We start from the raw sequence: 24,117 nt of genomic DNA, 5'->3' as shown, positions 1-24,117 counted from the left end.
AATTTCCATTCTAGTTTCCTTTCTGCCGCTGTGCTGAAACACTCCGATCAAAAGCAACTCGGGGAGAAAAGGTTTATCTGGTTTGCGTTTCCAGCTCGCAAACCCACGATTGAGGGAACTAGAATCAGAAGCCATGGACGAGCACTGTGTGCTGGCTTGCTCTCTGCCTGGCTCTCAGGCTCGTGGGCAGCTAGATTTCTCACACAGTCCAAGACCACCTGCCCAGGTATGGTGTTGCCCACAGTTGGGCCCTCCCACATCAGTCATCAGTAAAAACCAGCCCCTACAGACATGGCCACACACCAACTGATCAAGGCAATTCTTCAGCCGAGATTTGCCTCTTCCCAGGATAGTTTCCAGACTTCACGGGGTCAGAAGGGAGGGCCAGACAATGGCTCTGTGGATGAAGGAAAAAGAAAGCCAGATTCTCAGATGCCGTAACAGCTCCAGCCTGCTCTACACACAACTTTCTCAGTCACCTGAGCAAACACTAGTGAGGCCATTGGTAAGCCCTGCAGATGGAATCAAGGTCTGGAATGAGTTCATTCTGAGGCAGGGAGTGTGCTCCCTTGGGCCTGGCATCACCACTGGGGAAAGCAAGCCCAGGAGGTACAGCTGGAGGGTCTATGTGGCTGCCAGTGCGGTAGGAGGAGAATGAGGGACTGACAACAGTCTGGTCACCGGAGACGTGACAGCTCGGCTCACTGCAACAGAAACTGAATTCTCCCACCAACCAAGCTGGTTGCACCAGAAGACCTCAGGTCAGCCTATGTGAGGTACCGCCCGCCAGCACCCGGACTGCAAATCTCAGCCTTGGGAAAACTGATGGAAAGATCCTGCTGTTTGAAACCATGTGGTTTGTGGCTCTTTGTTCTGGTGCACCCAGAAAATGAATACAGACTTACTATTAGGAAGTAGATGCTGCTGTAGCAAAAACTCTAAAGATGGGCAAGTAGCTTTAGGATTCAGAAAAGATCTCAAATATGTGATAGAAAAAGCAGTCGTTCTTCCTATACACTAATAAGAAACATAAAGAAGTCAGGGAAAGAATTGCATTCATGATAGCCTCAACACACACACACACACACACACACACACACACACACACACACACCCCAAACAAAAACCTTGAAATAAATTTAACCAAGGTATGAAAGATTTCTATGAAATTTTATAGAAATTATTACACTTCTGAAAGGTTTAAGCCACCAACAGAAAAGACTGGAGAAGACACTCGGTGGCAGAAAGATCTCCTGTGCTGATGGATTGGCAGGATTAATATTGTAAAAACAGCCATCACAACAAAAGCAGTCTATAGACTCAAGGCAATTCACATCAAAATGTTATCTTAAGTCTTCACAGAAGTTCGGGGGGAAAAAAATCTTAAAATTCATTTGAAAGCACAAAAGACCTCGGTCAAAGGAATCCTGAGAAAACAAATATCACTGGAGGTATCACCATACCTAGTTTCAAGGTATACAGTAGAATCATAGTGATAGAAACAGCATGGATCGACACAGATTAACAAAATAGAGTTGAGCCGGGCGGTGGTGGTGCACGCCTTTAATCCCAGCACTCGGGAGGCAGAGGCAGGTGGATTTCTGTGAGTTCGAGACCAGCCTGGTCTACAGAGCTAGTTCCAGGACAGGCTCCAAAGCCACAGAGAAACCCTGTCTCGAAAAACCAAAAAAAAAAAAAAAAAAATAGAGTTGAGGACCCAGATACAAAGCCACCCAACTACAGTCATCTAATTTTTGATAAAGATGCCAAAAACACACACTGGAGAAAAAACAACATTTTCAACAAATGGTATTGGGAAAACGAAATATCTACATGTAGAAAGTTGAAGCTAGGTTCGTAACTCTCACCCTGCACAGAAACCAGCTCCAAATGGATCGTGGACCCCAACACAAGACCTGAAACCCTATAAGCGCTAGAGTTAGAAACCAGTGTACTTCAAGACACACTCATAGGTAAGGCCCCTCGGAACAGGACTGTGATATCTCTGGAAATAAGGCCAATAATAGGCAAATGGGATCTCATTTTGTACAGCAAAGGAAACTGTCCGTCAAGTCCTGAGACAACCTATAGCATGGAAGAAGACGCTGCTGGTGGTACATCCAACAGAGCTTTACTATCAAGAATATAACAAGAGAAACCATAAACATCAATCAAACAACCCAATCAAAAACGGCCATGCACGGGCTGGGCAGACAGCTCACCAGGTAACAGCACTTGTTGCTCTTGCAGGGGACCCAGGTTAGAGTCCCAGCACCCGCATGATGGCTCACAGCTATCCGTAGCCCCAGCTCCAAGGGGTCTAACAGACACATATGTGGTGCACAGTTAAAAGCAGGCAAAACATTCATACACATAAAAGTAAAAAAAAATGAATAAATCTGAAAAGAAGTATAACATTGTTGTATAAATGGCTGATAAATATTTTATAGTATTTAATATCATTAGCCACTATAGAACTGCAAATTAAAACTACTTTGAGATTCTGCCTCACCACACCAAATGGCGTCATCAGGGAAACAAAGGATGTTGGCTGGGCCATGGAGAAAGAACAGGCGCCTACTACTGGTGGGAGTATAAACTGGTGAAACACGGAAGACAGTGAACAGCCTGTATGCCTCTCACTGTATAACCCAGCGATACCACTCTCGGGCACACACCCAAAGGACTCTCTATTCACAACAGCTGGGAAATCAACCTAGATGCTCATCAACTGATGAGTGGGTGATGAAAATATAAATTACAAATACAATGGAATTTTGCTTAGCTATAAAGAAAAATGACATTTGCAGAAAAACGGACACAACTGGAAAGTGATATATAAAGTGAGATAGTTCCCGTCCAGTGGGGAGGGGCATCTACAGGCTGTCCTCATATGTGGTCCCTAGCTTTAGATTTTGAGATTTGTGCGTTTAACTTGGAGTGACTGTAGAGATCAAGAAAGTAGGAAGTGACCATGAAGGGCAGGAAGGGAAGGGGTCTTAATTGGGAGAGGGTCAATAGAATGCAAGTAACATTGAAGTAATATTAAGTTTAAGCAGCAATGAGGATAGGGACAAGACTGAGTTAGTAAAAACGGAGGGTGTGTGGAAAAGCTTTATGGAACCTAACTTTGTAAGGCAATGATAAAACATAATAACAAGGAAGTGTTAAGGAAGGTATTCTGCGTGAGCGGGCACTGCTACTCCCAGAAGGCACAGGACGGCCATGAGTTATTGGTCAGGGAGGCCTCAGTGGCCCCTGGAAATGCACAAGCTACACAAATGCTCTTGATTAGCTGTGACTGTGACTTTGGCAAACCAACACAACCTAGAATCGCCTTGGGGGAAGAGTCTCAGTGAAGGATCGCCTGCATCACCCTGCCTTGTGAGTATGCCTGTGACAGATTTTCTTAACCAGGTTAAGGTGGGCAGACCTACCCTGACTTCGGGCAACAGCATTTCATAGGTTGGGCCCTAGGCTAAGTGAGCGTGTGGAGAGCTAGCTGAGCAATAGGCACGAGCCCTCTTATTTCTCTCTGCTCGTCTGTGAGTGTGATGTGACTAGCTGCTTCAAGTTCCTGCTAGTGTGGCTTCCTTGAAATGATAAGACTGACCTGGGACTGCGAGCTCACACAAGTCCCTTCTCCCATGAGTTGCTCTTTAAATTTTACGTGCATTGGTGTTTTGCCTGCATGTCTATGTGAGGTGCCAGATTCCCTGGAACTGGAGTTACAGGCAGTTGGGAGCTGCTGTGTGGGTGCTGGGAATTGAACCCAGGTCCTCTGAAAGAACGGTCAGTGCTCTTAACCACTGAGCCATCTCTCTAGCCCCATAAATTGCTTTTTGTCAGAGCATTTTATCACAGTGAAAGAAAGGAAACTAGCCAGGTGGTGGCACAAGCCTTTAATCCCAGCACTTGGGAGACAGAGGCAGGTGGACCTCTATGAGTTCCAGGACAGGCTCCAAAGCTACAGAAAAACCCTGTCTCAGGAAACAAAACCAAAGTAAGGAAACTAGAACAGCTGCCTACCGTAACTAGAGGATGTGACCCTGTTGCTGGGAACACCACACACCTTGGCTAAAGGGCATGGTCAAATAAATCTGGAACTGACCAGAAACGTCTTCCCTGCTTGCCAGTTTTCATAGCGCCAGAAGGTCCTCGGCCTATTGAAGGTGAAAAGGCATCAATGGCCTTCCCAGTAGCGCACCTTATGCCACTGACCTCCAGACAGGATGTGTCCTCTGTGCACAGTCATGTGACTGCTTTGGGGTTAGCAAGTTTCTTTCTGACTGCATTTGAAGCCTGAGCCATAGGAAGTAATTCATGCTTGGTACTGTAAACACAGTCCAAAGCCCGTGGCTGGCAAGGTCACAGGCCCTAGAATGGGAATGCATTGCTGTTTTTTGCTAAATACTCATGTTGTCAAACTATCTTCCAAATATTTATGTTTCTATCCACAGATTGGTGCTGCTGTGGGCTGCGGCTATGGCAGAGTCGTAACTGGTTAAAAATAAGAGATCATTAGGTACTCAGCTACAAATGGAGTATCTGTATCAACCCCAGCCCCCAGGCTCAGGGAACAGTCGAAAAAGGAGGGAGAGGTCGTAAAAGCCAGAGGATAGAGAGGAGTGATGTGAAATACTGTCTTCTGGACATGGTGCAGCCATTGTCTCATCAGAGCAGCTATGGTGACCTGCACAAAATCCAGCATGAACGGGGAAGAGGCTTGGGAGGCCCCACTCCTGAGGAGCTCCTGACAACTGATGGCTGCTAGGGAGATCACTTTCTTAAGGAGTATGGCTGTTAGTACGCTGTCCATGCTCCAGCTGGTGCGCACGCGCGCACACACGCATATGCACATGCACACACACACGTGCACACATATATACATACACACACACACGGAGGTGGGAGATATGAAAGGTCTGGGGACAGGGAATATACAGATACATGATATTGTCAAAGAATAAATAAATAACGAAAAATGATAACAAGTTGGATGTAGGGCAAATTCTTTAAATTTTATCACTCAGGAGCCAGAGGCAGGTAGACAGATCTCTGGGAATTTAAGAGCAGCCTGTTCAACATAGCAAGTTCCTGGCTAGCCAATGGCTATACAGTGAGACCGTGTCTCAAAAAAATGGGGGCAGGGAGCTGGAGAAAAGGCTCAGTGGGTAAGAGAACTGGAGGCTCTTCCCGAGGACCCAGGTTCAAGTCTCAGCTCATCACTACCTGTAACTCCAGTTCCAGGGAATCCAACACCCGTTCCTTAGTCATCTATTGGCACCAGGAATACATGTGGTGTGCATACATATATGCAGACAAATATTACACAAAAAACAAAAATAAATGTTTAAAAATGACAAGATATTTTTAATTCCTTCTACCCATCACCTTTTGTATCACTGCTCTCACACATTCCTCTTCGTATATACACACAGATATTTTAGATCATGGATTTAGTAAACTTACCTGATCATTTAATATGAAAAAAATAAAAAGTATTTTGCCTATTCTGAAACTCTTTTTTTTTTTTTTGTTTTGTGGGGTTTCTGACCTCCGTTTCTCAGTCTCTGAGAAAAAGGCAGGGTTACCCCTACGGACTAGACTTTGTCTCTCTGATGCTATGGTCTGTATATAAAATGTCCTCCGTGGGCTCAAGGGTTGGAGGACTTGGTTCTCAGCCAGTGGCACTGTTCAGAGTTCGTTAGGATGCGGTGCCGAGCTGGAGGAAGAGGAACCAGACAACCAGACTCTGTAGACTACACCGAGGAGTCAGGGACAGAGGAGAGTCCAGCCTGCAGAGTGGCCCTGAGAGGACAGAGACAGCACCGTCCTCACTTGGGTCCTGGCAATGAAGGAGAGTCGCCCACCAGGAAGGCCTGTGTCACGCAGGCGGTGAGATGCCAGCAGGGCTGAACGCTCCCTCCTGAGTCAGAAGCCCAGTGGGGTGTGGATGGCCACCCAGGTGTTTCCTACTCCCTGAGTCTTGTGCACTGCCGACAGGGAGATGCAGGTTTCGGCATGTAGGGTGTCATGTCGAGGGTGTCTCCTTGCATCCAAGTTTGTTGTGTTTGGTTGCTCCAACAATCCCTGGGCCTTCTCAGCTTCCTGCTCTGGAGTCGGCTTCTCCCTGTGTGCATCTGGGCCCTCCCGCAGTTAGCAGGTAGCATATCATGGGGTGCACTGACTAGAAAGACAGGGTCCACAGGGTGTCCCGCCTATCATCTCTCTGAGTGTCCCCATCTCATGCTGTGATGGCCTTGCTCTGCTCTGCACACAGGCTCCTCCTGGGTCGCCTACAGGTCTCAAAGATCTTCAGGGAAGGGCCCTCAGGAAGATGCTGAAAGCCTGGGGCCTGGCGAACACCTCTCCACCTTCTATCAAAAGCAGACAGTTGGTGGGACCACCCGAACTCCCGGCACTCACAAGGCTGAGGCAGGATTCTGAGCGTGGTCAGTCTGCACTACATAAAGAGACCCTGTCTGGCAGAGGTCTCCTCCCAAGAACAGGGCCTATTATGCAAGCACAATGAAATCATTGAACTATGACAGGCATGGTGGTTACGCCTTTGACCCCGGTAGTCAGGAGGCTGAAGCAGGAAGAGCTCCCTGGGTTAGAGGATAGCCTGGTCTACATGGAGAGTTCCAGGCCAGTCAGGGCCACGTAGTGAGATCTAAATAAGTGAGACTCAAAACAGAATATTAAAAAAAAAAAAGCAAACAAAACAAGTACTACCACACTGATCTGGCTCTTCCTTAGGGCCCTGAGGTGTCCCCCTCCCAGGCCCCACATTTCCCTTGCCCCACTCCACACGCCCCTTCCTCCAGCCCCACACTGGGGGTTCTGCACACTGTGCCTCCAAAGCAGTTTCCTGTGAATCCTGGGAGGCCTCCCTGGAACAGTCACCCCAACACTCCCCACAGAATCTGACTACTCAGACTTCCTACCCCAAACCTTGTCAGTCTGTCCAGAATCCCCGTGTGGGGAGGCTGAGAAGTGCCTCCGGGTCAAGAATGAGCAACCTGTGGCTTTTCTGCTCAAAAGGGCTGAGGATAAGTTTGTTCGGAGAGTTTGTTACGATGTGGTGCCGAGCTGGAGGAAGAGGAACCAGACAACCAGACTCTGTAGACTACACCGAGGAGTCAGGGACACGGGAGAGCGCAGCCTGCAGAACCTCCCCAACAGCATCAAGCTTTGAGCACATTCCTGGAACTTAAGAACATGTGGGTGCCTCCCAGTGCGCTCACTCAGCCTGTGCTAGGGACACCAGGCAAGCCTGCCCCCTGGCCTTCACGGAGGTCCCTTCGCGCCCTGGGTTTGGGCAGTACCTCAACTTACAGACCACACAAATTCCAACAACTGCTGTTCAGAAATGAGTTTCTCAGAATGTTCGAACACGTCTTAGGGAGCTGCTGGGTGGTGCTGTCTCCTTCCATTCGAAACGTGTGGATGTACACTGGTGTGGAACCCCAGGAGAAAACCTCTTGTGAAAGCCACAGGTCTCCACACACCACCCTCTGAACTCTACCTTTTTTTTAAAAAAAAAACTGTATTTATTTTTATTTTTTGTGTATTAATGTTTTGCTTAAATATATGTCTGTTTACCATGTGTGTGCCTGGCGCCCATGGAGGTCAAAAGAGGGCACCAGATCACTTGGACCTGGAATTACAGGAGATTTGTCAGCCATGACATGGGTGCTGGGAATCAAACAGACATCTCCATACACCAGTGACCTTGTATCCACATGACAGGGCCAGGTGAGGGGGCACATACCCATAATCCTAGCACTTGGAAGGCTGAGACAGGAGGACTGTAGTAAGTCTGGACAGCTTGGATTAGAGTGAGAACCTGTCTCAAAAAACAAAACAAAACCCACCCTCCTCCCCTGCACAAATAAACAAGCCCAGAGTCCTAGTGGCCACTGGGAAGGGGCTTGTGGAAGCAGTTCCTAGCAGAGACATGAGAACCCGCACTGAAAACGCACAAGACGAGGCAAAGGCAAACAGTAGGGCATAGTTTGGGCCCTCTTAGCAGGCACCTAGGCACATTTCTGAGTAGCCTGGGGATCGGCACTGTGTCTGTTTCCCTAGAAGCGGAGGCATCTGCTGCGGAGGCACTGTGCTGGGGGTGGGCTGCACTTGCGGCGTTCACCCGTCCCCACACACGCGATGAGAAAAGGCTGTCTGCAAGGGCAAGGCCAGCAGAACGTCTGGTCGTGGTCATCAATTTACTAGATTAAGCGCTGTCTAGGAGTGGTGAGACATGCCTGTGTGTCTGGGAATGGGGTGTGTATGCTTCCAGAGGGACACGGACTAGGAAAAAGGGGATTGCCCTGACTGTGGGCAGCCTAAATGGGTGGTGGAGGAAGCAGTATGTGCTAAGTGTGTGGGCCCTCTCTCTCTGAGAGTGCCCGGCTCCCATTATCTTTGACCTATAAATGCAGAACGAAGACCAGTGTTCCAGGAGCTTCCAGGCCTTCAGAGCTGGGGCTGTTGGAGGGTCCGGAGTCTTGGCCTGGGCAGCTATGGTGTTCTCTGACTCTCCAGGATGCACATGGCTGTGCTTGGACCCAGCCCTCTAACATAAGCAATCCAGTAAACACTCTTTTATAATACATACACAGAAGCTACTAGATTTGTTCCTCTACAGGATGTTAACTGACGACCAGGATAAGGTGGCAGGGGCTACAGCAGCATCTTTTTTTTTAATATTTATTTATTTATTTATTTATTATGTATACAATATTCTGTCTTGTGTGTATGTCTGCAGGCCAGAAGAGGGCACCAGAGCTCATTAGAGATGGTTGTGAGCCACCATGTGGTTGCCAGGAATTGAACTCAGGACCTTTGGAAGAGCAGGCAATGCTCTTAACCACTGAGTCATCTCTCCAGCCACCCCTACAGCAGCATCTTAAAGGGGAATCAATGCCTGTGGCAAGTGAACAGCAGAGTTAGACCAAGTACTCATCCCTCAGAATGACTGGCATTTTCTTTACTGTTCGGCAGAAACGGCGAAACGATGACAATATGATGTGATTTGTGCACGGCAACCTGGGTCACAGTCCCACAATGACAGCACAAAGCTGGGGTCTCAGTGAAGACAGGGAGGATGGCTATGCCGTGGTGGCCATCCTTACCTGAACAGGACCTGGCCCACATGCTAAGGGCACCTGGAAAACACATCATACTCATGCATGCCAGGGCTCCTCTTGGTGGCCCATCCTTAGGAAGATGTCACAGTTTCACAGCACCACGAATGGCTTCCCAGGTTCCAGTGCGAAGGACACAGGCCTGGAAACAGCAGAATCAGGAGCGCCATGCCAAGGGGTCTGCTCTGCAACTCGCTCCGCTACAGCAGCTTCCTCATACGCCGGTTATGCTTGTCCAGAGTCAGGGTGGCCTGGTCCACAGCCTCGGTGATGCCGTCCAGAGCTTCATCCTGGCGCTCGAGCTCTGCCTCAGTGTCCAGTGCCAGTCCCTTCAGCTTGCTCAGGATCTGGGAGAAGCACAAATGACAAGCATATGCACACTTCCGTCGTTTTCCCAACAGTCAAAGCCATGAGGACAGCCTACAGAGCTGCTGCCTGGCTTGGCCTCCGCACTAGGCCTAACCCTGTGTACTGGCATTTCAAATATATTTTAATAAATAAAGACTGCCTGAAGATCTGAGAGTAAAACAGTCCCACTGGTCAGCCTTACAGACCAGGTTATGGTAACACACACCGTCAATCCCAGTGGCCACACTAGTTGTCATAGAAACTGGGTGGTGCATGCCTTAATACCAGCCCTAGAGAGTATTACAAAATGGGAGGAAACAGCTCTCAGATACGCAGTCTTCTGAGATTCCAGGAGGCAAGGATCACCATTTTGGACTGAGGTCGAGGTAGGAGCCAGTGGCTGGCTGTTTTGCTTTTCAGATCTTTGGGTTGAACCCCAATTTCTGACCCTGAGTTTTTTCTTTTTTTTTTTTTTTTTTTTTTTTTTTGGTTTTTTGAGACAGGGTTTCTCTGTGGTTTTGGAGCCTGGAGCCTGTCCTGGAACTAGCTCTGTAGACCAGGCTGGTCTCGAACTCACAGAGATCCGCCTGCCTCTGCCTCCCAAGTGCTGGGATTAAAGGCGTGCGCCACCACCGCCCGGCCCTGAGTTTTTTCTTAATCGGGCTTCAACCCTGCTGTCCCCGGATGTAGCTGCCCGCCATCATCAAGTGTGCACGGCCATCCCCAGAAGGCGCTGAGTGAAACCACTGCGGACCTGGGCTAACCGAGTCACGAGGCTACATGGTTCCCACTGTCAGACAAACAGGGGAATAAACTCTGAGCTCAGTACAACAGTGCGCTGGTCATGCTACAGCAGCTGTGTGTGTGCTCACAGCTCTCATGCCAGCAAGGGACGCAAGCATTCAGACCCGTGTAAATTACCAGATGTTAGTAATGGTGAAGTCCCCTCACTAGGCTCCCCCTAAAATGCATCCTCATCATTAAATAACAAATGCCTCTAATTTAATAGGCTACACACAACACAAGGTCACTTTAAAAATGTAAGGCTGGCCATATTTACCCCAGTGCAGAGATCTTCGAGGGCCTGAGAACAGGTATGTGTCCGTGGGACCACTGCAGGCCAGAGAGGTCAAGGAGACCCACCTCCCCTTAGCTGCCCACATTCACATCTGTGGTCCGCGTCATACTCCAGGCAGTTTTATTTTACCGCAGTCCAGAGCTCCTCACACTGTGGTTATTCTATGTTCTCACGAAGCTGGGTTAAGCAGCTAATATTCCCCAGGCTGACAGCAGAAAGGAAAGCACACTAAGAGAAAACAGCGCCCACCACTTGTGATGACTGTGAACACCTTCTTCTGGGGAAAGAAGTGGGCCACGGAAGAGGAATTGAGGAACCTGAGTCATCGGGACATCTTGGTCACAATCACTGTCTCCCCACAGCTGTTTATAACAGGGATGGGCTGAGTAGGGACTTCAGAGGTCCCTAACGTCTGTCTAGTGACCTTCCCTGACCTCTACCTGATGAGGTACGAAAGTGTCCTAGGAGGGTCTGGCCCAGCTACCACACACCTCTGGTGGTCCAAACTGCTCTATCGGCACCAACTGGTGCCCCCAGTCACACACTGAGTGCTCAGTTCCAGTTCACAAAGGCACCCTTACTCACAGGCTGGCCTTTCCACCAGTGTGGCGACCTGGCCAAGCTGTGCCTTTGACTAACAACATACAACACAAGCAGGAGAAGCCAGGACAGTAAGCCTAAGTTCTTTCCTGACAGCTTGAGTCACATAAGCCATCCGCACAATAAACTGCAAACTTGAAAGACCCGTGATGGGGCCACCAGTGGGTCTCGGGAGCTCCTCTAAAGACAGACACAGAGACTGTGACAGTGGGACAGCCCATGTCTCCATGAACACTGCTATCACAAGAGAGCACGCTGCCTGCAGTTCTAGGTCTGCTCCCCCAGAAGCCAGCTCGAGCCCTGAAAACACGCTGTGGGGTTAGCCCTGGAGATGGGCGGCGACACCAGACAGCAAAGGAAAACAAGGAAATGAGTCCCCTAACACCCATCCCACCCCTGTCTCTCGTCAATCGTCCTCTCTCACCTGCCTGCCACTTATGTCATCTGACAAGGCCCCCCCAGCCTCCAACAGTCAGGCCATACACAATCCCGGGCCATGCTTCTCTACAAACTCTGAGTCTGTGTGCACGTGGGTCCATAAGAGCACACGTCTTTCCAGAGGTATAAATATACTGTGATGTGTTGATAGCGCGACTCTCGGCTAGCGCCCTGTCCTGAAGGTGTACGCGCCATGGTCTGAAATAGAAATGCTTTAGACTATGGCTTCTTTTAAACCTGGACTAAGGTCCTGCCAGAACTCTGGGCAACACAGCTTCTAGCCAGTCATGTGTGGGTCCTGTAGCCTCTCGGCCACAGCTCACTTAGTAGACAGACAGCTTGTCTTGTTTGTGTCTAAGAAGAACGGTGCTTGCAGGAAAGAAGAGAAGGGGGGAAGAAAATGGAAGCTGCCCATGACTCAAAGTGTTACTCATCACATTAGACGGCAGGTTGGTATCCTCCCCCCCAACCCCAAATCTGCATCTTTCTGAGCTGATGTGACACCACTGCAGAACGCTACACCTGAGCTCTCGGGACAGGCCACATCAAAACGCAGGCAAAGAGGGGCACACCTGCAAGATCAGGAGTTCAAGGCCAGTCACAGTGACATACGGAGTTTGAGTCCAGCCTTCATTATACAAAACCCTATCTCAAAACAACAAAAATAAAACATAAAACCTCCAAAATGTGGGTAGAGTGTTAGCTACTGTCTGAGATCACTTCGAGCATGTGTCAAGGGCACACACACAACACTAGTCCCAGTCCGAGGCTATCTCACGTCTGAGAAATATTTCAAAATCCTAAATAATTCAAAACCAGTATGGTCCTGAGTGCTTCAGAGAAAGAACGTTCAGCCCATGTGAGCTGGATTTTATTACTACATCTACATGCTTGCGTGAAAACTAAAAATACACGATCAAAGCACACTTTCAGTTTGTTTCCTGTTGTTTACTTTTTCATTCTCTAGTTATTCTAAACAAAAGCTTGAACTGTGTGCCCCCTGCCATGCAACTCACAGAACTTAATTTCAGAAAGTGTTCAGGTTTTTTTTTTTATCTCAAACTTTTTAAAAATAAGGTCCAGAAAAGCTGTGCACTGGCCATGAGCATTGGCGCTCACTGGATCCAGACTGAGCCAGTTTACAAGAGACATAATCACTAGCTTGGCATTAACTGCCACAGGGGGATGACTGAGTCACAGCACCAGGGCACTGTGAGAAATCACACGTCCCTGGAAACAGAGCAAGGATCTATCTGTCTCATGGGGGCCTGTCCGGGATGCTGGGCTGCAGGACCCACCCAGCCCTCACAGCCCGCAGTGTCATAAAGCTGCAGCGCAGGAAGAAGCAATGCATTCTTAAATGACCACAATTTGAGGTGTGAAAAGTGAATACACCCAAAATATACTTCAAAAAGTAAACAAACAAAAGTCATGATTGGTTAAGTATAGTACACACAACACAGAAGCCCCATATGTCAGTGTGAATATCAGCCAGGACAAACATGAATGCTAGCTATAGGAAACAGGATCAAGGGACACGGGACATTGTGTCCACAAAGATCACTTCTATGACAAGAGTCTGTGAAACAAACAAAATATCACCTCATTTCCAACTGCCATCTTCCTGAAAAGCCAGGTCGACTGTCCCTCGCCTGTGCACAGTGAAGCCGCAGCAAGAGAGGGGCTATGTGTGGGATGAGGACGTAGTGCAGTTGAAGCTCAGCCCCCAGCAAATTACATAAACCGGGTGTGGTGGTGTCTGCCTGCAATCTCAGCACTTGGGAGGTAAAGTCGGAAGACCAGAAATTCAAAGTCATCTTGACTAGGCTATGAGACCTTCTCAAAGAAAAAAAAAACAAGAAAAAAAATCAGTGAAATCAGTGAAACTGTGTAGTCTGTGACTTCTGCCTAATAGTCAAAGAATAAAGAATATTCACATGTAATAATCCGTGGCCCAAACAGCTGATTGCCTATCCAAGTTTCAGCATTTTATTGTACAAATACTCAAAATACAGCCTGGTTGCTATTTAATCTTTGATTTGGAAAAACTCTCACCATTTTTTAAGTCTTAAAAATAGAACTCATTCCAAATAGGCTGCTAAGACCCCTTGGCCTGTCTGCCAGAATGCACTTGGAATTAATTAATCCTGCCCATACTGAAAAGACATCCAGCAGCTACTAGGTCCGCGGACACAGAAAGTCACAGAGCTAACCTTCTAAGCACTAATACCGCTGGAATATTGGGAGCCTTTTTTCTTTAAGAGGGGGATTGAAGTAATTAAATAGCACCACGCACATTCCATATAACAGGGGATGGAAAGAATGGAGCTCATGAAGTCTGGCCAAACCTTAAAAACAGTTGTTCCCCCTGTGGCCCGGGATGACAAGCTGTCTAGTCATCAGCACACAATGCTGCCAGCCTCTGACATACCCAGGGGCCCCTTGATGGGCCCTCTCTGGCTGGGAGTCAAAGTCCAGGCTCAGATGGATGTTCCCACAAGTCCCTGCTATGCAGCAAACAAGACTGCCACCCTGTGCAGACTACCTAACCGTCAACCCATGCAGGACAGGCAAGACAAGTAAACATGGGCAGGCATGTGTCCAGGAGAGTTTGGGAAGTTGAGGGCTCTTCTCTCAGGGAAGCTATGGATGGAACACAACAATCAGCCATCAGCAGTCAGCGCCACTGTCCAAGAGTCCCATCAGCTCCTCCCAGTGTGTGTGGTGGGAGAAGGGAGTAATAGTTCAGGTGACTTCAGGCAGGAAGTAGAGAGGGACACAAAAGATCAGGGAAGGAACAGACACCCCCTACACTCACAACAAACACACACACAGACAGACGGACGGACAGACAGACAGGCACGCACGCACGCACGCACGCGCACACACACACACACACACACACACACACACGCAGAGCTATATCCCTAGGACAAGCACAATTGCTGCTTTGCAAGGGGCTATTCCCAGGGAATCGTTGAGGAGGGCTCTCTAGCCTTACTGGCCTTGAAAGGCCCATGAGTCCTCAAGGCTGCCCTGGACAAGAGTTCAAAGCCCAGCGGTATGTGACGCGTGGTCTATCTGCACGACGCTGCCTCGACTGGAGACAAGCACACCAACACAGCCCTGGCTGGTAGCCAGGTCATACCAGGGACACCAGAGGAGCAGAGTGAGACCTCAGCCTCCTTGCCATTTCTACACTGTCCGTAGTGACAGCACATTACAGAACCAGAGTTGACTGAGGCAGTTTTGATGCACTGACCGCGTGGGCATGCCCACACACACTCTCTCAAGGGGTCTTGGCCTCATGATGTGGAGCTGAGCTGTCAAGACAGTCTAGCTTTCTGTGCCCACACATGCCGCAGCACACAGGCTGCTGTCTTCACATAGGCTCTCAGGAAAGATGCCCTGCTCCACCTTGTCAGAGGACTCCAGGATACAGGGTATGAATCTGAGCACCTACAGTTATTGTGAGCTGGGCTGTCTGCTCTCAACTCTTCTTACACTGACTCACCCAGAAACTGTGAATTTTCCTACAGTGAGAAATTAGCAACCATTTAAGAACAGAGCTGGGATAAATCAAGCTGTCTGCAACTCTGAACGGTTCTTCCAGTTGAGCCATTAGCATGCTGGGGAAAAGGTAAGGAGGGAAAGTTGGCTTTCACAACAGTGGAGCCCGAGGGGCTGCAGGAGCATGCTCTGCTGCAATCCATCACACGCAATGCTCACAGACCACCCTAGTCTCACGTCCCTGTGGCTGCATTCCTAGGGGCTCCTGGTGGTCTGGGGCTGGCAGGGAGGGTGGGTGTGAGGCTCTGCTCTCATAGTCTCCCCCATACCATGGTGTGTATGGGCTTGTTTGTGCCATTTCTGGGGGGACTTAGAGACAGCAGAGTAGCTGAGCGCAGGTCTTCAGGGATCTGTGGGCCTTGAACCACTTCTGGCAGCCAGCTGCCAGGGACAAACAGCTGTTCTCACTCGAGGGTCAGCATGATGCCTGAGTCCACAGGTCCAAGGCTGACCCAGAACACTGCTACACAACTCATAGGTGACCTGCAAGTGAGTCAAATGTTTGCAGAAAGACAGATCTTTACTACACAAAACAGGAGACACAGGGAAGATGCACTGAGGCACGGCTCCCCGAATTCAGAGCAATGCGAGGGCTGCTTCACAACAACGTGCCATCTGTCCTTACCCAAGCCTTCAGGTACGACCCTGCTGCAGGTACGACCCTGCTGGATGAAAGGGGACAGTGACAATCACCACACCCGACACAGTGAGTTAGTTATAAGGCAAGGGTGCAGTACCTACACCTCCCATCTCAGTACGCACTGCCTTTGTGCTGCACACCGACAGACAGACAGACAGACAACATGCCTGTTCATCCCTTATTTGTCTGACAGGAGTCAATGGCATCAAAACTCAAGAGCTGCTCCCAGCCCAGACCAAAGCTACTTCGTACTTGCTACCTACTGTGAACAGCTACAGAGGAGTCTCTGGAGAGATCACAGAAGGCAATGCAGGGCTCCAGTGGACTACTGCCAACACCCTACCTGAGCACCACAGCCGAGACTATGGGGAAGAGCACGTGCAGCCTTGAATCTGGGGGCCGCTCCCCACCAGCAACAGTCGCTCCTCAGCTGCGTGTCCTCTAACTCAGCTCAACTCTGGTATCTACTGCCTGGAGCGGCTGGGGCTCAGTCCCCACTATGTCCCCACTCCAGGGGCACAGGTAAGCTCTCCCCTGATGACCAGCAGTATGTCAGAGTTCCTGCAACCCCTCCTTGGCTTGTTCAAGCGGTTCACAGAACTTAGAGAACACTAGCTTAGGTTGACTGGTTCATCATGACACAGAGATGCAGGAGGCCAGGTATGGGTATGGGGCGGGGCTTCCATGCCTTCTGTGGGCACTCACCCTTAGGTCCTCCAATTGTTCGGCTGTCGGGAAGATGTCTGAAAACGTCTCTAGGATTTATGGGGTTTCATTATATGGGGGTGGGTGGTCAAACCACTGGCCATTGGTGATACACTCAACCTTCTTCTGAGGTAAGGCTGAGGGTCTTCACATCCAGTTTTGCCCCGGTTTTTCGGTAACCAGCCCCACCCTGAAGTTACTCTGGTGGCTGTGGCTACTGGCCAGCAGAGGGATCATTAGCATGGGAAAATACTTGACTTTTGGATTCCCAGGACTTTAGGAGTGAAGCAGAGTATTCCACGCTTCAGTGACTTTCTCCAGCATACATCATATGCCAGGGAACGAATCTCATTAAATGTACAGTGACTGAAATAATAAGTTTCTTCTCCGACCACAGAGGAATCAAAGTAGAAATTTGGAAAGCCAAAACACTCATACATATACACAAATTAAACAGCAGCCCCGAAACAGCCAATGAAAGGAAATTAGTAAATTCTTAGAGACAAATGAAAATGAAAACACAGGAAACAAACTGAATCCATATGGGACGGATCGCAGAGTGCAGGGGACTTGACGTGAGGAACCCCATGACGTACCACGTTAATAGCACAGTTGGAAAGACCGTCCACCCAACAAAGGAAGGGCATCAACAAGAGCCAGCATGTCCTCCTGGTTAAATGCTCGGACACAGAACAGAGGACCTTCTTCTAGAGGATGCATAGCATCTACCAGCAGGGCACCCACATCCTCAAGGTCAAAAGAGTTAAGAAAGGGGCCGCAGAGATGGTGCAGTGGTTAAGAACATTGACTCTTCTTCCATAGGACCTGGGTTCAATTCCCAGAACCCACAGGTCAGCTCACAACTGTCTCTAATTCCGATTCTAGGGGGTCATACGCCCTCTTCTGGCTTCTGAGGGTATCGGGCATGCATGTGGCACCACAGACATATGTGGGCGAACACTCATACACAAAATAAAAATAAGAATTTATAAATGGTGAAGCAAGCAAGAAAAAAAATGTAACAGTCTTGGGAAGGCAGCACTGAGATGACTCCCGTGTGCGGAGGGTCTTGTCTGACTGCAGAAAACCTAAGACTCAGCTACAAAAGGGAACAGGCTGGGCAAAGAACTCAGCACAGGACCAAAGTAGCACAAACCTGTAGCTGTCTATTGCAGCAGCAAAGGACTGGGAAAGGAAGCTGAGAAGATCATTCTGCTTACGATAGAATCCTAGAGAACGAAACAGCAGGCTAGTACAAGACGGGAGAGGTGCGCTGACTGAAGTTAGAGCTGAAACAAACAGGAAGATTCCCTAGGTGCAGGGCCAGAAGGCTTCAGGCTGTCCTGGCCACGGAACCTCCCAAAGTGACCCGGTGCAGGCATGGTCAAAATGCAAGCTGCAGTTTGTAAACCAAAATGGAAAGGCTAAACTTCATACTCTTGTGGAAGGGACCTAGAATAGTCAAAGCAATTCTCACAGAGTGGGAGGTGGATGTGCGGTATACACGTGTAATCCCAGCACTTGGGAGACTGGAGGCTCGGGAGTTCAAAGCCAATATCGGCTACATAATGAGTGTGAAGGCAGTCTGGGCTATATGAAACCCTGCCTCAAAAACTAAAATATAAATGAGAGAAGCATGACATACTTAGCAATTTTACTAAGGAGCTATAGTAATCCAAACACTGACCATAGACCAGAATAAAGAATAAAAAGAGTGAGAAACCCATCCTTCTATGGCTAATGGACTTTGACAGGGCCTCACAATAACTCAAAGTGGGAAAATGGTTCACTGGCGACACTCAGCGCCTCCTCTCACTACAAACTGTTCAAGGCATGGACCCTGAACTCAGGCTGGCAGACAAGTGGGTCCTCCTGGGCTCCATCCTTACAGGCTATGTGTGACCCTTGCCCATGAGACCTGCAGCACATGTGAGGGTCATCATGGTACATGGTCCTGTGTGAAGAAGACACATGGTCTCAGTGTGCAGACAGTGTGGGTGCAGAAGTCGAGTCAGTGATGCTCTGGCCAAGGAAAACAGGCCGAGGTGAGGAGCACTGAAGACCATGAGCCATGCTCCACATTTGCTCAAACGGAATTAAAAGGCAGAGATGGCAGACATGAATTTCTTTTTTTTTTTTTTTTTTTTTTAGTTTTTCAAGACAGGGTTTCTCTGTAGCTTTGGAGCCTGTCCTGGCACTAGCTCTTGTAGACCAGGCTGGCCTCGAACTCCCAGAGATCCACCTGCCTCTGCCTCCCAAGAGCTGGGATTAAAGGCGTGTGCCACCACCGCCCGGCCAGACATGAATTTCTTTAATTTTTTATTATATTTATTTTTGGAGGTTTTTGTGTATACACACATGCATGTGGTGGTGAGAGGACAATTTGTTCTTAATTTGTCACTTTTGTTTTGTTTTGAGACAGGGTCACACTGTGGAGCCCTAGTTGGCCTGTGCAGATTAGGTTTCTTCGATCTCACAGAGATTCTCCTGCCTCTGTCTCCTGATTTCTGGGGATTAAAAACATGTACCACCATTCCTGGCATAGAATAACTTGTGAGACTTAGTTTTCTCCTTCTTCCATGTAGGTCCTAAGGGTCAAACTTGGGTCATCAGGCTTGATAAAATGCCTTTACCCCGAGTCACTTCACTGGCCCACAAATTCCTTGAAGTGGGTTATATAACCAATAGAGAACCACAGCTTCTTCCCAGAAATCTACAGCTAACTATATGGGCATGTACAGGTACATGTGGAGCTGGGGTACAGGGAGCAGGCGGGGGACTCTAAAGATAAAACATCAAGCTGCAAGACCAACATGCAGGGCAGCCTCTGGTGCTGTGTGAGGAGCCCACCACACCTGCTGAGCATGACACGAGCTCTTACACCCAGGGGCTTCCTTTCTCTGCCGCAGTCTGTTGTCAGGCTAGGCATCATTCTACCTACACTCCACCACACCTGATCACCCTGATCTCTACTGTAGCTTCCCAGTAAAAGGGTAAGTGAGAAGAAGAACCTTTCAACTCAGGTCAGGACACAGAAACAGAGACAGGAAGACCCTGCACAAACGTGGAGAGCCCTGCTTTGGGAGAGCAATCTCCATTTTCTGATTTATCATTTGTCAGTCCATCACCACCACCAATGCGTGGCTCTGCAGAGCCCTTGAACCAAGTGCAGCCACAGTTCTGAGGAGGAGCAGACACTGCCAGTTGTCAGTTGAGGGGCTTTGCCAAGTCAACCAGGGGATTGGTTTCCTTCTGGCCTCCTGGGCTCTTTCTCCCCTAGCCGCAGTGACGCGGCAGCTGGTGGCCACAGACCGCGCACCCACTCAGCCCACTCCCGCCCCTGTGTAATCCTGGCCACCTCCCCATTAGCATCCCCAACTGCAATTTAAATCACCAGGACACATCTCAACATAATGGCTTTAATAGCATCTGCAACCAAAACCACAGCTGGATGGAGGAGGATTTCTTGCATTTTTGTTTTCCCCAGAATTTAACTCATTCCTACTTGTGCGTGAGCTTTAACTGTACAGCTAGGAATTCCTCTCTAAATATGAAACATGTGTTTTACCTTCAAAAGACCATTTCATGTAAAGCTAGGCTGCATCCCCTGACTGGTACAGAGTTCCCACCTGCCCAGTCTGGCATCATAGACCCCCTTGCAGCACCACTGATCTCAGTGTCCCAACACTAAGACCTCTATACATAATACCCAGTGTTGCCAACACGGACCACTTCAGGACCTCTAGGTACTGCCACAGACAGGCACTGTGGAGTCCTACTCCATCCCTGGCCTGGGCTATGTTCATCCTGACATCTTCCCATCTGACCCTCAACTTCAGGATGAAGGCAGACAGATGTGATGCTCACAAACAGGAGGGATCTCTCGACTACATGACCATCATTGCAGTTAACACACTGTGGGGCTCAGATGTTATCATAAAGGTTGACATGAGGCACCCTCAGATGCAGCCTCCTGAGGCCAATGCATTCTTACCCAAGCTCTCAGGAGAGTCCTCGGTGGAAACTCAAGAGATGTGGGCCTTGACATACCAGGCTTTCTCAAAATTTCATACAAGCAAGACCACACCCAGAAGGTCTTGAAGACAGTATGACTAGTGATCTACGGAAGATGCTGGTCACAGCTGGCAGTGTGCCTGGGTCATGCTTAAACATAAACACTGGACCATGAGAAAAGGAACAGGGGTCTATGGTTAAAGTATATCATAGAAAAGATGACTTCCCCCACCTCCCCAAAGAGGAAGCTGCTGAGCTCAAGAGAAGTCTGTGCCTATGCAGACACATAACTGAGGTTTACTGAATGGCTGTTCACACTCATTTCTCAGACAGACAGTGCTCTGCTTACGGATGCCTGCTCCCCACCAAACAGAACCTGTATTTACCAACGACTCCCACAGATGAGGGGCAGAGTGGTTACCATGTTGAATGCAGCTGCAGGTCCTGATTAGAACAGACAGGCCTCATGGCAGGTCCAGGGCAATGTGAACACTGACTCGGCATTTTAATCATGTTTTTTCTTTAAAGATTTATTTAGCTTTACTTTATGTGTATGACTCTTGTCTATATGTATGCATGTCCACTGTGCAAGCAGTACCCACAGAGACCAGGAGGAGGCAGTCCAGATGGCTGTGAGCCACCATGTGGTTTCTGGAAACCAAACCCAAAAAGCAAATACTCTTAATTGTTAAGCTGTCTCTTCAGCCTCCACTTTTCATTTTCTAAATCAATAGGATTACATTTATCCATCATGCGTGTATTCATGCATGAACGTACGTTTATACATATGCACACGCAACTTATGATCCTGCTGCCTCATCCTCATCCTCCTGATTTCTTAACAGCTCTTTTCTGTCTGTTGCTTTTTGTTGTTTTGTTTTTAGAAAGTCTTTCTCAGTCTTCCTCAGAGAAACCCATCCCATCCTACCAGCTCTCTTATCTTCTAAGGACAGAGACTGAAATATCTGTAAGGAAAATGACATGCTGATGGGGTGCTTCTTCCAGAATCAGGAAAGGCAACCACACTGTCCAGGGTCACCGTAAAGAGGTAAATGTCAAGTTAAATATTGTGTGGAATATTTAACTTTTAACCATCTGAGGAAAAGCAGAAAACTTCTTCCAGAACCTAATGTTGAATACGAGAGATATGAGCAAGCTAATTTACCCTTAACTGGACATACATGGTTCTAGAGGAGAACATGTGTTCATGTGTAGCACACAACATACAGTACCTATATACCATAAACACACGGACACAGAGCACATGCATACTGCACAGTCATACGTAAGTAGACAGAGTACACACATACTGTGCAGAATGGGCACAGCACACATACAGTCCACACACATGCACACACATATACAATGGGAGGCAATTGTACGTGCAGAGAGTGTGCACACTGTGAGTTTGTATGGCATGAAACTGGAGAGTTTGGACGGCAGCTGCATTCCTGTCTTTCTCCAACTACAAAAACATAGTAAAGCCTGGGAACAAGCGGATCCTTTTAGAGCGGTGGTTCTCAATCTTCCTAATGCTGTGATCCTTTAATGCAGTTCTTCATGTTGTGGTGACCCCCACCCATAACATTATTTTCGTGGCTACTTCATAACTGTAATTTTGTTACTGTTATGAATTGTAATGTGAATATCTGTTTTTTCCGATGGTCTTAGGTGACCCCCATGAAACCTCCCCAAAGGAGTTGAGACCCACAGATTGAGAACCACTGTCTTAGTTAAAGGCATGCATAATCCAACAAGGGCCTGTCTTCAGGCAGGAGAGGGATGAGGCTCAGGCAGTAAGGACAGAGATGCTTAACTGGTCCACTGGGCCAGTAGGGACCCTCTACCTGTGTCAGCTCCTGGGCTTCCCCCTCAGAGAGTAGTGGCCAGTTCCTCTGCAGTTGCAGCTGCTCGCCTTCCTGGCCTCCCATGGGCAGCTCTCGGGGCGGAGTGCAGCCCATCAGTCTGGAAGCTGGAACGGAAAGCTGAGGTCAGTGGTGAAAACTGTCGGAAGGCGCAAACCACACACAAGCATTCAGCAGCTCACAGAGGGGCATTTAAGACTGCCACAGGCTTTGGCCTGAGGAGCACATCTGAGTGTCCATATGGGTACGTATGCGCCTTGGCGGCTGGGCCTCTACTGAGCTGAATGCTTCACATCAAGGTGAGATTGCAACACTGTAAACACCCAGGGCTAATTCTGAAAGTATCTCTTGAGAGAAGGACCTTTGATTCACATGTACAAATTTTAAAGATGTGGTATATAAAACACAAGATCTGTTGAACCTTGGTGAAACATACATATAACACATCACCAGGAAATGTGGGGACAGTTGAGCTATTTCACAGAACACTGCGGTTCCAGAAAGCACAGGAAATGGCCAGCTATTGGAGCCAAGTGGAGCTACACGTACAAGCCTGCCCCACTCCAGTCTTAGTGAGTCAGAGCCACCCATCCTGTGGTCAGGCAGGCCTCAGCTCAATGGGGCAGCTCTGCAGCTCACACAGATCAACACACACCTGTGTGCTGGATAATCTCTGCACCCGATAGGACGGCTGGCAGTAACGGTGTAACTGGCGTGACAGTGTGGCTCCTGGCGGCTGCCATGGGCACCTGTTCTTTATGTAGAGAGCAACTCCAGCCACAAACCCAGAGCTTCCTGGCCCAGATAAGGTCTGAGACTGAGGTCTGCTCTTTGCTCTTCCCTACAATAGGGGGTGCCTGGGCACAGGGCAGGGGGGGCATGGGGGCGGAGAAGAGGGGCACAGGGCAGCAGCCAGGAGCACTTATTAGGCTGGGAGGAAATGGGGAGAGCAGTCTGACAAGCAGCCTGAAAAGCAGTGGCTGTTCCACATCTCTAAGCTAGACAAGGGAGAGCAGCCTGGAGCTCTCTCCACACAAGGAAAGGAGGCACAACTCGGGGGCGCTCAGTGGGCTGAGGGCAGGAACCAAAAGGATCAGTCACTGAGACATGCCTGTCTTCCCCAGGAGAGAGACCAGGGGCTCCTGGCTCAGCACAGAGTTCCCTTCCTCTGTGTTGCTTCCAACTGTCTGACAGGCAAGCCTCCTGAGAGGCAGGAGCAGCAAGAAGTGGCCACACCCTCAGGAGGAAGGCAGGCAGGGTGAGGTCAGGCCCACAGGACTATAGGCGAAGAGGTGAACACCCTTTTCAGCTCACCCACACTGCACACTTTAGGGTGTGTAAATCTAATCTACCAAATAGCAGAGTTAGGGCCCAACACTGGGACAGTGGTTTTCCTACTATATTCCTTTTCTTTTTTCTTCTTTTTCAAGACAGGAAGGGTTTCTCTGTGTAGATCAGGCTAGCCTTGAACTCAGAGATTCGCCTGCCTCTGCCTCCTGAGTGCTGGGATTAAAGGCATGCACTACCACGGCGTAGCCCCTACTACATTAAAAAAAAAAAAAACAGCAACAACCCAAATTGATTATAAACTTGTGTTTGCCAGGAGTTAATAATGCGGTGGTGGTAGCTACGAGCCTCCCCACCACTTCCCAGGGCTCACAGCTGAGCTCCTCTGTCCATGGGAATTCTTGGCAGGTACAGCCACTA

General features: G+C 48.9%; 1 protein-coding gene across 3 annotated transcripts in view; it reads right to left on the bottom strand.

Annotated features, from left to right (window-relative positions):
* Positions 1-8,701: 8,701 nt before the first annotated feature.
* Snap47 (synaptosome associated protein 47) overlaps positions 8,702-24,117 on the bottom strand; it is a 46,778-nt gene continuing 31,362 nt past the window's right edge. For all 3 annotated transcript variants that reach the window (XM_075992385.1, XM_075992386.1, XM_075992384.1), the window contains 2 exons: positions 22,393-22,517; positions 8,702-9,499 (listed from right to left, as the gene is read on the bottom strand). In XM_075992385.1, coding sequence (XP_075848500.1) covers positions 9,353-9,499; positions 22,393-22,517 — 272 coding nt within the window. In that variant the 3' untranslated portion in view covers positions 8,702-9,352. The remainder of the gene's footprint in view (positions 9,500-22,392; positions 22,518-24,117) is intronic.

This window comes from Microtus pennsylvanicus, chromosome 11, assembly GCF_037038515.1.
Source record: "Microtus pennsylvanicus isolate mMicPen1 chromosome 11, mMicPen1.hap1, whole genome shotgun sequence".
NCBI lineage: Eukaryota > Metazoa > Chordata > Mammalia > Rodentia > Cricetidae > Microtus > Microtus pennsylvanicus.
This window is presented reverse-complemented; position numbering and strand designations above follow the sequence as displayed.